General features: G+C 41.1%; 2 protein-coding genes across 2 annotated transcripts in view; both read left to right on the top strand.

Moving 5' to 3' along the window:
* LOC131431965 (uncharacterized) overlaps window positions 1-15269 on the top strand; it is a 115169-nt gene that overhangs the window by 32367 nt on the left and 67533 nt on the right. The gene's annotated exons all lie outside the window — the stretch shown is intronic.
* Window positions 8989-13522, top strand: LOC131431962 (uncharacterized). The gene is made up of 2 exons (XM_058597957.1): window positions 8989-10156; window positions 10248-13522. Exon 2 carries the CDS (start codon window positions 10271-10273, stop codon window positions 13520-13522), a length of 3252 nt encoding a protein of 1083 aa, XP_058453940.1. The 5' UTR covers window positions 8989-10156; window positions 10248-10270.

Genomic DNA, 15269 nt, shown 5'->3' with positions numbered 1-15269 from the left:
TTGGTCTTTGGTCTTTGGTCTTTGGTCTTTGGTCTTTGGTCTTTGGTCTTTGGTCTTTGGTCTTTGGTCTTTGGTCTTTGGTCTTTGGTCTTTGGTCTTTGGTCTTTGGTCTTTGGTCTTTGGTCTTTGGTCTTTGGTCTTTGGTCTTTGGTCTTTGGTCTTTGGTCTTTGGTCTTTGGTCTTTGGTCTTTGGTCTTTGGTCTTTGGTCTTTGGTCTTTGGTCTTTGGTCTTTGGTCTTTGGTCTTTGGTCTTTGGTCTTTGGTCTTTGGTCTTTGGTCTTTGGTCTTTGGTCTTTGGTCTTTGCTTCGTGATGTCTTATAACTTCCTTAAAAGTAACGTGTCGTAACTCGTTTACCACAAGAAGCTAACTCTTATAATGGTTTTTAACCTTCATAATTTCCATAAAATAACTTATGTGATTTGTAACCCTCAATTTAAGAAATTTATCGTATGCAACGCTTTCTAGCTTGTTTAACTTAACGTAACGCTTCCCATCTCACGATAATATCGAGTGAAACGCTTCATCAAATGAAACATTTTTCCATATTGGGGCCGGGTAAAGTGCGATGGGTAAGTCGATGCCTTTTAGGCAACCCGCCTGGGTTCGATTCCCAATCCCGCACATAGGGGCCCTCGTGCTCCCCCAGCTCTGGGTACGTGACTGCCCAGCGCTACTTCAAACCTTCGTTATTTGGTTATGGTTTACTATAACCATAATCAACCTTTACGATAAATCAATCTGATGGTCAGTCTTTCATCTCATAACCGGCTGAGATATAACCTTTTAAAGCAGACCTGGAATAGAAATGTACCCACAAGAGCATTTAAGTTAGTGTTTTGTTGAAAGCGAAAAATACAACAATTTGATTATAACTTTTTTTGTGGGCAAAATATCTAAGCATGGTAATCTAGAAAAATGTAAATGATAAACATTGCTGAACAATAGCAAAGTCTATCTTGTATATAGAAGTAACCATTTGAGAAAAAAATATTATAGGGTAGTGACATATACTACATAAATTAGGAAAACTTGTTGGAAAAGTGGGAAAGAAAGGAATACTAGATCGTTGAAAGAATCTTTTGGCGCGCAACGAGTTGTTTTGTGTGAAGTTTTCACATGCATACTTGATTCGTGTGATTCGTAATTCCGAGCCACGTGCTTAACTGGGTATTAACATTATTGCTTGCCAAATGATTTAATGATGGAACTCATGTGAGTGTTCTAGCTATACCGTAAACAGGATCAAAAGTTCTGATATTGTTTACCAGAAAATGCATTGTGTGTAATGTAATCAGTTAGATGATTAATGTTGGCCATCGTAGGCGTGAGTTGAACAAATCACATTATAGAACGATTTTTGTACGAATTAAAGATAGGATTCTGCTGTTTAAATAATGAGATCAAACAAAGTGGTTTCCCTTGCATTTAGCATGCTGAAGTTCGTTCAATTGCATCGGATAAATTCTGGTGGATTAAAAACCATTAGTTGTGAGATTTTATGCATTGACTCGAACGATAAGTTGAATACTGGGGCAATCACTCCTCATGTTCACTCCGCTATAACAGAAGAATTGCACATTATTTTCATATAAAACTTTCTGATATAGATTCTCAGTACCGAACTCCACCATTCGTTAATAGTAGGTGTGGTACTAAACAAAATGATGTGGTGTCGACTAATGCGACGACTTTTGATACAATTATTAAACGAATGCAGTGTTCATGTAAAAGTTAATGAACACAATATCGACGTAACAAGGTTCATTTAAGTGAGCAAAAGGTTTCTCCTTCTACCTTCTACCAGTTGGAGTCGAACTTAGCGATGCGAATCATCCGAGTCTCTGATATGTCAGAAATTTACTAAATAATTACTGACTGACCAGAAGTCATAAATTAGAAATAACAAAACAATTTTATCGCTAAATTGTTGATCTAAAATTGTTCCTGTGATTGTTACGCTACGAACATTCATCAAACACGACTAAATAATTTTACCAGACTAGCGAAAAGTGACAAACTACAAGTCGCGAGGGCAGCTTTTGTAAATTTACGGAATCAATTTAAAGTAGTCATCTCAGTTATTTTTGCTTCACTTTTTATCCCATATGTCAAAACCATTAGTTTGAGAGAGATCTACAATCGCTTTTCGATGCACTGACTCAAAAGATGATATGGCAATCGGTGCATTCGCCTGATTTTTGCGTAACAAAAGCATTTAACATATTCACAATATTCTTCTATGAATTCATCGCAGTCAAGTAATCAGTAAAATAATGGGAAGATACATTAACAACATAAGACCTTTGACAATTCTACTGACCGAAAACATAAATTCAAAAAAAAACCGGGCGAAATGAAGTTCGACGGGTCAGCTAGTATCAGGTGTACAACTTTGCTTTGTTGCGAAAAAGTGCTTACAGATGTATTATTCAAAGTATTGTCCGTCGCTAGCGACAACTTTCTCGCATCTTTCCGGTAATTTTCGGATTCCGGCTCGAAAAAAGGAGTCCTCTTCTGACGCTATCCATGAAGCAATCCATTTTGCCAACCCTTCGAAGGATTGAAAGTGTTGATCTGCCAGGCCGTGTGCCATCGAACGGAATAGATGGAAGTCAGAAGGGGCGTCATCTGGGGAATATGGCGGGTAGGGCAAGACTTCTCATTTCAGCGTTTCCAGGTACTTTTTGACCACTTTTGCGACGTAAGGCCGAGCATTGTCGTGTTGGAGGATGACTTTGTCGTGTCGCTCTTGATATTGTGGCCGCTTTTCATTTTTGAGACGTTTTGAAATGGCTTGCTGACTCACTCCCAACGATTCGGCAAGCTCTTTTTTTGGGTTTGGCACGAATCTTCATCTTTGAAGGTTTTTTCTCTCCCACCACCATGTTTATCTTCGACATCGAAATCACCATTTTTAAAACGTCGAAACCACTCCCGACACGTTCTTTTACTCAGAGCGGCATCACCGTAAGTTTCTGAGAGCATTCGATGCGCTTCAGCTGCAGCTTTTTTTCGAATTGTAACAGAAAAGTAAAACTTCCCGCAAATGGTGAGAATTGGGCACATAAACAGACATTTTCGAGCGTGAATAATACGAAAACAAGAACAACTGTCACTGAAACGGCGATGACAATTCGTTAGGCACTGTACACACTCACTTTAAAGGCATTATCATTTATGTATTTTGAACAGCCTCAGCCGGTACAGCCACCTATCGGAAAAAGGGCGGAAGCAAAGTCATACACCTGATATAATATAACATAGCTCAATCTACTTATGGCGTAATAAATACTTCTATTTATTGCTCATAAATATATTGGAACTGATTAACTGGTTAGAAAAACATTTACCATTCATCAAAATAACAATTTCAAAACCTTTACAATGCCACAAAAATCTTCAAAATCGGTTGTGAAATGCTGGAGTTGCAGAATAGTTACGGACAGAAGGGAATTTTGACGTATTTTCGGCGATGAAAATGTTATTATTATATAGGCTACTTTGCGATAGGTTTTGGAATGAAGGTGTGCTGTTTATTTGTAAATACATTGAAATTTAGTAATTTTAGACGGATTTCAGTTCCGGGCTAGAAAAGTAACGAGGTAAATAACAGATACAACACAGATCGGTATATTGAATCAATAGTAGAAAAACCCTTCTTAATCCACTTAGTGGTGTGATAATGCCTTTCTCTTCTTTCATAACAGTCTCATGAAAATATGTTTCATACTTTTATTAAATAATTTTGGATACTAATTTTGACACCAATTGATTCAGATTGATTCGAGTAGTTCACAAAAGCATGCTTCAGTGTTTATGTCACACAGTCAGCATAATTTTTCCAAACTAGTGCTTGACATTTGCGTTGCCTATTTGTATGAGAACAGTGATGCTTATCTGAAAAAAGCCTTCTTAGTCCTTAGTGGAATTTTCATATATCTTGAAAAATCACCATAGGGAGGAGTACATGAAATTTTCGAAATCGAAGAAAAATTGTTGATGCCAAAAGGCTTAGAATTGCATGAAATGTTGAGATTTAGTGTCATCGCGCAAAAAAAAATTTTTTTTTTAAATTGACTTTTTGGGACTTAGAAAAAATATGAAAAAATATGAAAGTCCCAGAAAGTTGATTTTTTCAAAAAAAAATTTATTCGAGATGACAAGACATCAATTTCGATGTTTCATGCAGTTTTAAGAGTCTCGGCATCAAAAAAAAATTTCGATTTTGGAAATTTCATGTACTCCCCCCTATGGAGCTTTTTCAAGATCGAAAATTGTCCAACCTTTACCACCGGGCAGCACCCCTTACGCATATTCGATTTAGCTCAAATTTTGCATGAAGGCTTTTTTAGAGGTGCTTAAACTTTTGAGCACTAGAGCTTAACAAAATTAAAGGTGATTCCAAAATATTGGCACCCTTATATGTATAAGAGCGGTAAAAATCAACGTGTTTTTTCGGGTACGTCACATATACCAAAAGTCACAACCGTTTGATTTTCGAACTTGATAAATGGCCCGACAGTAGCTTTCAAACGAGCCCAAGTTTGTTAAAATCGGTTCAGCCATATCTGAGAAAATTGAGCGCGTTCAAATATCTTCTAAAAGTGCACACACACACAGACATTTTCCGATCTCGTCGAACTGAGTCGAATGGTATATAACAGTATGGGTTCGAAAGTCGGTTTTTCCAGCAATTCTAATACCTTTCTATAGAGAAAGGCAAAAACACTTGTTTGTTCGATCACAAGGCACAAATCTCCAAATATCAAGGGGAACGTGCCATTTGAGCCAATTTGTTCTGATTCTTGATTCGATCACCTAACTTCTGATAACCAATAGAAAGGTTACATATCATACTTCAAATTTAAAGTAAATGAATTAATATATTTTTCCCGGTAGCCGGCTGCCCAGATTAACCAATTCAACCAATCAACCATTTTTTGTGGTTAATAGTATTAATATAACGTAAACAATAGACATTTAAGACGTGTGTGAAGTTTGTTAACAAGCAATTTGAGATATGTTATCTCTAGTTTTCGTTTTCGATTCCTTAGTGAGACAGTTTATTTGAAACTGCTAGTGTAGTATAACAGTTCAACTTCAACTACTAAACGGCACTGGATACGTGCTTAGAAGAAGTGGTTTCTTGAGTCGTCAGTAAAAATTTTGCATTGCTAGGCTATTTTTCAAATGTGATGCCTCAACAGAATTAATCTTCACGTCTGCTGAATGATTCAAGTGGAAGGGCCATGCTACATTACTAGTTTTAGTTTGATCTACTGAAAACCGACGAGTCAAATAGAAAACGTTGAAAAAAAAACGACTCAAACCCATTTTCCGAAAAACACTTTCCAAATTCAGCTATCCGTGTCAACAGTCATTCCATGGTAGCAATTAAATCTGTTCATCCTGCCCCACATTCATCGCGAGAACGCGAATAAAAGCAACGGAACGTTTCATCTTCAAGCGAAAAAGTAGAAGAAAAAAAAACAGATGAGCTCAGTGGTCATTAGCAACCAATCAGTTAGATCCACGCCAACCAATGATTTAATGTATCAGTCAAACTTCCGTTTCGATTTCGCTCATCATGCCGATGTCGTTTCACTTTAGCGCTATTCTTGAGCAGACACTTTCCGAATTGGAAGAATTGCTTTCTCATGACTAAACTTCATCGATGGATGGCTGTAGGAAAAGAAAAAAAAAACACAAACTGGACAGTTTTGCCAATAAATTGCTTCCGATAATTGGCCAATAGGTACAATCAACTCACTAGGGCAGTTGGTTACGATTTAGCACGCATCAATTGTACAGTTTCTCGGCTTCTTTTGATTCGAGACTGGCAAACTGAAAAAGCCTTGGTACAATCGATCATTTTCGGTTGATTAACTGCGGCCTTCAGCGATGAATGTATGTGAAAAAGAGCGGCCGCAAGATTTGCAAACTATTGCTTCTCTTGTGCAGTAATAATAAATGAGATACCGTAAAATTGCTGTAGTACTGCTCGGATTTCTTGTACATATTACTCATCCGAATTTACACAAAAGCAGATTGTTAATTATTAATTCATAAGCTAACCTCAAAGCTTTGGTTTGTACCTTCTTTCTTTTCTGCGAGCAACCTAAAACAGGTTCTCACGATTTGAGTTAACCTTTACCGCCTAGGCCCTAGGTGTAGAATAGTCTCAACAAACCAGCGTTGAGCAATTCAATAGTTAGACTATTAGTTTTTCTTTTTCTTCCTATGAACAACAGTATACGGGGAAAGGTGCAGGAAAGAATCCCACAAACTACTCGTTTTTATATGCGCCTCATAATTTGACTGCATGTAGTAAAATTAACACAATCACGAGTTTTTTTTTCTCTCACAAATCCATTAGTTGGGGCGAAGCGCAGACCGTCAATTATTCATTTTTTGATTAAGCTGACTGGATCGTTCTATTCTACTGTGAATTGAGCAAGGCAAAAGCATAATGCCGAATAATTTTGACTAATAGTTTGTTCCTTCGTATGGAAAACCAACCAACAGGCTGGTTGAAAGACTCTTTATAGTAACATTTAAATTTAATTTCATTTATTACGTCATGGCATTACCATTCTGACGGGAGCTTATTGACTTCGAACTACCAGGAAACTAAAGTTAGAATGAAATTGTATCCTGTTAAACGATGACTATATTTTTCGGAATGTGGCATTTCGACATGACTTTATCTAACTGTAAATGGAATAACTGAAATAGTAACACAAAAACAGATACGTCCTACTTTTCAGTACTTATAAGATTAGTGAAAAATGACAAATAGATTGGAACTAGAAACTCGTCGACTGTGATTAAATTTTCTGAATTATCTTGTTTTAACTTTTTGTCAGTATCTAACTAGAAATCAGTTTGAAAAAAGAGTGTCAGAAATTATTGCCTGATGTCTTCTCAAACGGTCACGGTTTCGGAGTGGTTTTCATTTTTTTCACAAAATTCATCTTCGCTTAGTTAACCGTCCAAGCGTTTTCTTCGATTGATCAAAAATTCTGTTGAAATCGCACATTGAATCGAATGCATGATACTTGATACTTGATGATTTTGCTCTGACGTGAAGCCTCATCCGCCTAGTTTTGTTCGACGAAGAACAAATTTGTACAATCGGAATGATTGGAGTTTCGATAGTAAGCACTTACCAAAAAATACACTCTAGAGTTTGAAATCAAACTATTTTCACTTGTCTCGGTAGCCGGCTACCCAGAGCAATAAGCACATGATAATATTGGGATATTTACTAACAAACTATCCATATCTGTGTAGCTTATGAAAATGCAGAAGATTGGTCGGTTTTCAGTAACAACATGCATCGAACTAACAATCCTTTGCTTCCCAAGTAGATCTGCATTCGGACGTGGCTAATGCTGATGCTAATTCTAAAAAATATTTTTGCTTCCCCTGGTAATTCTCATTTGAAGACTACAATTTGAACTAAATCCCTCGCAAAAACTCGTTTATGCTATAATGATAATAACAACATGTATCAACCATAGTGCTCATCACACTTCAAGTTAACATAAGATTATTCATATATTTTTGCTCGTTAGCCTGCGAAATGGCTTTCGACGAAATAAGCTGCTCTTTTGTTTGGCAGGCAATATGCAGCTGTGGTCGAGACGAGCCAAAGCTTCATCACTACCGGAACGATAAACAAAGAAAATGTGCCACCTAAAGAAGAGATTGTTACCATTCCTATGCAGCCATAATGCTCCCTCGCTATTCTAATCTAATTTGGCATCTTGTCACTACGCCACTACGTTGTGATTTGGCATCTTGTAACTACCTATGGCGTTTTTCATTGAAAAACACTGGTGGCGTGGATTGCTCTGGTTTTGCACTTTCGAGCAGAAATGGCAATGAAACACCGTCAGAATGTTGCATTTCTGCTCGAAAGTGCAAAATCAGAGCAATCCACGCCACCAGTGTTTTTCAATTGAAAATGGCATAAATTTCCTTACAAAAGTAGACGCAAAACCTAAAGTAATGAATATCAAAATTTGAAGACCCAACCATAATTTCATTGTAACTCTCACCTTCGATATCAGGTTTTGTAAATAGCGATTGCTAGAACCAGAGCTGATATCTGATATCTGAACCCTAGCAACATTGTACGATAAAGATTGGATAGCTTATTTTACTGGAGAGCTGCCAATGAGGCTCTACAAATCACCATGTATTGAGTGTCTGAGAGCCGGTAAGTCAAACTTAAAATTCTCTTGATATTTTTCACTCGTCAAGACGCTCATTGATTACCGATGCAATTGGTATTATCTTTATTTCTCATGTCACTGCATGATCACAATGTGACTAAATAATAATCTAACAGCATAAATTAAGTAATTAATTTCAAGTCAGATGACTTTTGGCAAAGAATAATTAATGGTTTTCTACTTCAACAGGGAATAGGAGAATGAGAAAGAAAACAAAAAGAGCCGTCTGTCTTTGACTGAGTATACTTCTACTTGGCCATTAGACAGTCACTTTTACAGTACAGATTACGATAGACGAAGATTTTAGTCAGTCTGTCTAGACTTGTGGACTACGTCACAAAAAGCCACGTATTTTAATGCGCTCAATTTTCTCAGAAATGGCAGAACCGACTTTAACAAACTTGTGCTCGTTTGAAAGCTACTATCGGACCATTGATCAAGTTCGAAGACCAAATTGCTGTGACTTTTGGTTCTGGAGATATAATGGTATAAGTGACGTAACCGACAAAACACGTTGCCAAGGATGCCAATATTTTGGGATCACCTATAATTTCGTAAAGCGCTATTTTTCAGAAGTTTAAGCATCTCGAAAAAAGTCCTTATGCTAAATTTGAGCTAAATCGAACATGGGTAAGCAGCACCCCCCAGCGGTTAAAGTTTGAAAAATCTCAATCTTGTAAAAGTACCGTTTCGTTCGGCACGTCAGAAAAGACATTGCACTCCGTTGCAAAACAAAAAGTGTTGATTTGTATACTAAATTTGGCCGCACTGCGTGTGATAATTATTTCTCACATGAGATTGGTGCTAACGGGCGACGGTGAGATAACAATTATGGCCCTTCTGGCAACTAGGTTTTGTGATCACGATCGATAATATAGCGCTCCCGCTCGCTCCGATCAGTCAGTAGAAATTAAACTAGTGAAGCGAGCAGATCGCACTGTGAATAGTCCCGCAGAAAAGCAATAAAGTCAAGTTTAAGTTGTTCAAAGTTGTTCAAGTGTAATTCGTATGTGCTGTAATAAACCAACTTACCTGTTTAACCTGGAAGAGACTTTATTACTTACCTGTGCTGCAGTGATCCGAAGTACTTACCTGTGTGAAGTTCTCTGTTGACCTGAAAGGTAAAATTACTTGCCCGATTGTGTGAATCCACTACTGGTACATCTTACCAAGCGATTTTCTGCTGCTGGCTGCTGCTTTTCGGTGTACCGTGAGCATACCTGTGGAACGGCGAATAGGGTAATGTACCTATTGCTGCTTGTGCCGTTCGGAGAAATTCTGGTGGCAAAAGAAGATAATCACAACGTAGGGTAAGCGACATCATAAATTGGTGCCGTGACCAGGATTTTTCGTTACTCGGACCGTTTGTTCTTGACGTCGCCATTTTGGACGCTGGTTTGAAAGCTATACTCCAAGTTTTTGGATCCCGATTGCTGATAATTCATTATACAAGGCTCAATTTATTGGGCATCAGGTAAAGAGCTGTCCAATGCACTCCGCGGGTATCACAGGTGCCCTTTAGATGCTTTCTTTTTTCTTTGCATGCTTTAACAATACGAATTGTTCCTGATTCGGCCATTGCTACTATTCATTGCGGAGCTTGGCTTGCTTCGAAGCGCCATTTTGCTGTTGAACAATTGGACCATTGTTACCCGTGGCGTCCCAAGCTGCGGCGTGAATCACTCCAGTTACACGTGGCCTGTTTTCTATTGTTGCTGTGGTGTACCTGTTTGTTGGCCATTCCAGTTACCATCGGACGATTTTGGGAGCTATTTCTGCCTTTATGGTTTTGTGCTCATTCCTGCTTGAGTGTTGCGCGTGATTCGGCAGTTTCGGAGGATTTTGGCTCGGTTGGTGTTGCGGCAGGTTCCAGTTGGCTGTATATAATACAAGGCATTGCTTGCCTTGGAACAGGTGAGCACCTTTCCAAGCCTTTTGTTACTTTTTTGTGGGTCTACTTGTGGTCTTTGATCGACAGGTCGGACATCTTTTCGGACACGTGCAGTATTCAACGTTCTGCTTCATACAATGGCGGAGGAGCATTCCAGAAACCAGCTGCTTCACCGACGAGAAACTCTTCTGGCTGCTCTGGGTCGGGCAGAGGATTTTGATGCAGCATACGATGCACATCGTGATCAGGGTCAGGTATCATTGAGGCTGGAATACCTGAACGGAGTATGGAGCAACCTCGAGTCGGTACAGGCACAGCTTGAGGACATCGAGATTACCGATGAAGGTAGGACAGAGCATGCAGCTGTTCGAGCTGAATTTGAACCACGTCTGTTTACAATAAAGGCAAGTCTTATGTCAAAACTTTCTCCTATTCCTAATGATCGTAGCCCTGTACCCCCTCACGTTTCTTCCACTCTCTCTGGTATCAAGTTGCCAACGATTTCTTTGCCCGAATTCGATGGAGATTATATGCAATGGCTTGCATTCCACGATACATTCTTGGCGCTTATCCATTCTAATCCGGATGTCCCGGATATTCAGAAATTTCATTATCTGCGGGCGGCTATCAAGGGCGAAGCTGCTCAATTGATTGAATCCATTGGAATTAGTTCTGCCAACTACCTGCTAGCTTGGCAAACATTGGAAAATCGATATTCGAATGATTACCTTTTACGGAAACGTCATCTTCAGGCACTCTTCGACATCCCACGCATGAAGAAGGAGTCCGCTGCCTCGTTACACGGGCTGGTTGATGAGTTCGAGCGGCATACAAAGATTTTGCATCAACTGGGAGAGCCTACCGATACTTGGAGCAGCATTCTGGAGCATCTACTGTGTATGCGCTTACACGACGACACGTTGAAGGCGTGGGAGGATCATGCGTCGACCGTAGCGAACCCGGACTACGCCTGCATCATTGATTTCCTGCAACGAAGAACTCGGGTGCTGGAATCAATCTCCGTCAACCACCACTCAACAGATTCAGCTTCAAGTTCTGGCAGTTCATCTCATACACTAAAAAGGAACCATTTCCATTCACAGTTTCGCCTTACTTCGTGTGCCTCTACTGCTGGTTCTGGGGAAAAGTGCATTGCTTGTAGCCAATCGCATTCCTTAGTGAAATGCCAGAAATTTATTCGTTTATCAACAAATGAACGTCAACAGTTTGTCATTTCGAAACGCTTATGCCACAACTGCTTGAAAATTGGTCATTTTGTTCGCAATTGTCCCTCCAAATTCAGCTGTCGTAAGTGCAACAGTCGTCATCACACGCTTCTGCATTTCGGTCAGCCAGACAGTTCTCCAAGAAGCAATAGGGAAGGAATTTCGTCTAGCGCAAGTGCTACCGCCTCTGGTACGCCATCTAGTGGGCCTTCTACGAGTGAATTGTCTACACAGTTAACTGTTGCCGCTACTGAAGATACACCAGTGATCGAAGTCAGTTCTACTCTTCAGTATCCCCGAGAAGATGTCTTTCTGCTTACCGTCGTCGTTAAGGTCGTTGACGCTTTCGGTGTTGAACATCTAGCTCGTGCGCTTTTGGATAGTGCGTCTCAGCCGAATCTCATCACGAATCGTATGACACAAATTCTGCGTTTACGGAGACAGCATGTGAACATCACCGTTCAGGGAGCTGGTAAGCTGTCCAAACCAGTACGTGAATCGGTTTTCGCTCAAGTATTTTCAAGAAAGGGAGACTTCTCGTGTGGTGTGAATTTCCTAGTGATGGAAAATGTTACGGCCAATCTCCCTTCGCAAAATATCTCGACCGAGGGATGGAAGATACCGAAGGAACTGTTTCTAGCAGACCCCGCTTTCAACAAAAGTCAACCAATCGATATGGTTCTGGGTGCTCGACACTTCTATTCATTCTTTCCCAGCGCTGCACGCATTCAGCTTGACAGTAACCTTCCGCTTTTGGTTGACAGTGTCTTTGGCTGGATCATTGCGGGTTCTGCTAACTCGTATTCCAACGATCGGATTACTACTTCATCCACTTCGTGCGATGCAGCCGTTGTTTCAATGATTTCACTGGAAGATTGTCTGGAAAAGTTTTGGAAGACCGAAGAACTGGCAAACAACGATAGTTATTCAGTAGAAGAACGGCATTGCGAGTCATTGTATCAGTCTACCGTATCTAGGAACCCCGAAGGCCGGTATGTAGTTCGCTACCCACGGAAACCCGATTTCGATGGAATGTTAGGCGAATCCCGAAGCAACGCTCAACGACGTTTCGAGTACCTGGAAAAGCGTTTGGAACGAAATCCGCATCTAAGAGACGATTATCATCAGTTTATGCGAGAGTATCTCGCCCTCGGCCACATGCGACTGGTCGTAAAGGACGACGAACGAAACTCTCAAGTCTACTATTTACCTCACCATCCCGTAATTAAGGAAGAAAGTTCTACGACTAAGCTCAGAGTCGTGTTTGACGGATCTGCGAAGACTTCTACCGGCTTCTCTCTCAACGAAGCTCTTTGCGTCGGCCCTGTGGTGCAGGAAGATTTGCTGAACATCATCTTGCGGTTTCGAACTTTTCCTATCGCTCTCGTCGGAGATATTGCTAAAATGTACAGACAGGTACTGGTACATTCGGACGACACTCCGCTGCAGCGTATTTTGTGGCGATTCTCAAAACAGTGTCCAGTACAGACTTACGAACTCCTGACTGTTACCTACGGCTTAGGACCATCCTCGTTCCTAGCAACCCGGACTCTTCACCAGTTGGCAGATGATGAAGGTGACCAACATTCTGTTGGAAGCCAGGCATTAAGCAAAGGTTTCTACGTTGACGATTTCATCGGTGGAGCTGAAACTGTTGAAGAAGCTATTCTTCTACGATCAGAATTGAATGATTTATTGCAAAAGGGAGGATTCGAAATTCGGAAATGGACATCTAACCGGCTAGAAGTCCTGAAAGGTCTCAACGATGACCAGATTGGCACGCAATCCACATTGCACTTTAGACCCCACGAAACCATCAAAGCGCTTGGAATAAGTTGGGAGCCTGAAGCAGATTGCCTTCGCTTTGATTCGCAGATTCGAACAAATCCTGTTCCACCAACTAAAAGGTCTATTCTTTCAGACATCGCCAAGTTGTTTGATCCTCTCGGACTCATCGCACCCGTCATTGTAAGGGCAAAGATCTTAATGCAAGAGCTATGGTTGCTGTCCTGTGGTTGGGATGATCCAGTTCCTGAACCAATAAAATCAAAATGGGAAAATTACCACCGAGAATTGACAAAAATAAGCAAACATCGGATCGACAGATTTGCACTACTTCCCGGTTCCGATATTCAATTGCATACGTTCGCAGATGCTTCCTAAGCAGCATACGGAGCATGCACGTACGCTCGCTGTGTGAACAGCCAAGGAATAGTTCGAATTCAGCTTCTGGCATCGAAATCCCGAGTAGCCCCGTTGAAACGAATTACCATCGCCCGTTTGGAACTGTGCGCAGCCGTACTTGCGGCTCATTTACACGCCCGGATTAAAAATGCTATTGACGTTAATGTTCGTACTTCTTATTTCTGGTCAGATTCGGCAGTAACTCTGCAGTGGCTGCAATCACTCCCGAACGTTTGGCCCACTTTCGTTGCCAATCGGGTCTCGGAAATACAACAGTTCACGCACGGTTGCCAGTGGAAACATGTTTCCGGAATTGAAAATCCTGCCGATTTGGTTTCCCGTGGTATGTCGGTCGACGATTTCCTCAAAAGTGCTTTATGGAAATGCGGTCCAAGTTGGTTGCCTTCGCCACCGCAAGATTGGCCAATTTCGATTCCACTTGGCGTGACCGCGGACGACCTGGAGTTAAAAACTACTGTAGCCGTAACTCAAACAACTTCAACTATTCACCCATGGTTTTTACGCTGGTCTTCCTACAGTCGGCTTCTTCACGTCATCGGATACTGCTTGCGATTCATCGTCAACACTCGCTCGAAGTCACGAACTCAGCCTTCACAATCATCTTCGTCCTTAGGCCAATCACTAACTGTTGCAGAACTTGCCAAATCCAAAACAGTCCTCACTCGACTCGCTCAGCATGATGGATATGCTGCTGAAATCAAACAGCTGGAAAAGGGAAATTCTGTATCGAAACAATCGAACATTCGCCAAATGAACCCATTCATTCACCAAGAGAGAGTGTTGAGGGTGGGAGGTCGCTTAAATTTAGCCCAATTGCCTTACCAAGCAAAACATCCGTCCCTAATTCCTAACAATCATCCTTTCACTCGCCTAATTGCTGAACATTTTCATCGTAAATTACTTCACGGCGGCGGGCGGCTGCTGATCAGTGCAATTCGCGAAGAATTCTGGCCCCCAAACGGCCGTAGACTGGTTCACAACATCGTAAGAAATTGCTTTCGTTGCAATCGCGTCAATCCGATACCTTCCCAACAGCAAATTGGTCAATTACCTGTACAGCGCGTCATTCCAAGCCGACCATTCAGCATCACAGGCGTCGATTATGCCGGCCCGCTGTATCTGCGTCCGATACACAAACGTGCTTCACCTGCAAAAACTTACTTGTGCCTTTTCGTATGTTTTTCCACCAAAGCAGTACACCTTGAGTTAGTCAGCGATCTTTCTACTCAAGCCTTTTTATGCTCTCTTCGACGCTTCATCGCGCGTCGTGGTTGTCCTGCTCACATACACTCAGACAACGGTAAAAATTTTGAGGGAGCGAAAAACGAACTGATCGAATTATTCGCCAGATTTAAAAACCGATCAGAACAAGCCGAAATAATCTCTGCCTGTGCTGAGCAAGGTATCACCTGGCATCTGACACCACCCAAAGCCCCTCACTTTGGTGGTTTGTGGGAGGCAGCAATCAAGGTAGCGAAAAAGCATCTCTATCGTCAACTCGGATCGTCCCGCCTCACGTTCGAAGATATGTGCACAGTGCTCGCACAAATTGAAGCAATCATGAACAGCCGGCCTCTGCTTCCACTCACCGAAGACCCCAACGATTTGGCTGCATTAACTCCAGCGCATTTTCTCATCGGTTCGTCACTGCATGCCCTGCCCGACCCAGATCTACAAAGTATACCAGCAAACAGACTTGATCACT

This window comes from Malaya genurostris, chromosome 2, assembly GCF_030247185.1.
Source record: "Malaya genurostris strain Urasoe2022 chromosome 2, Malgen_1.1, whole genome shotgun sequence".
Lineage (NCBI taxonomy): Eukaryota > Metazoa > Arthropoda > Insecta > Diptera > Culicidae > Malaya > Malaya genurostris.
This window is presented reverse-complemented; position numbering and strand designations above follow the sequence as displayed.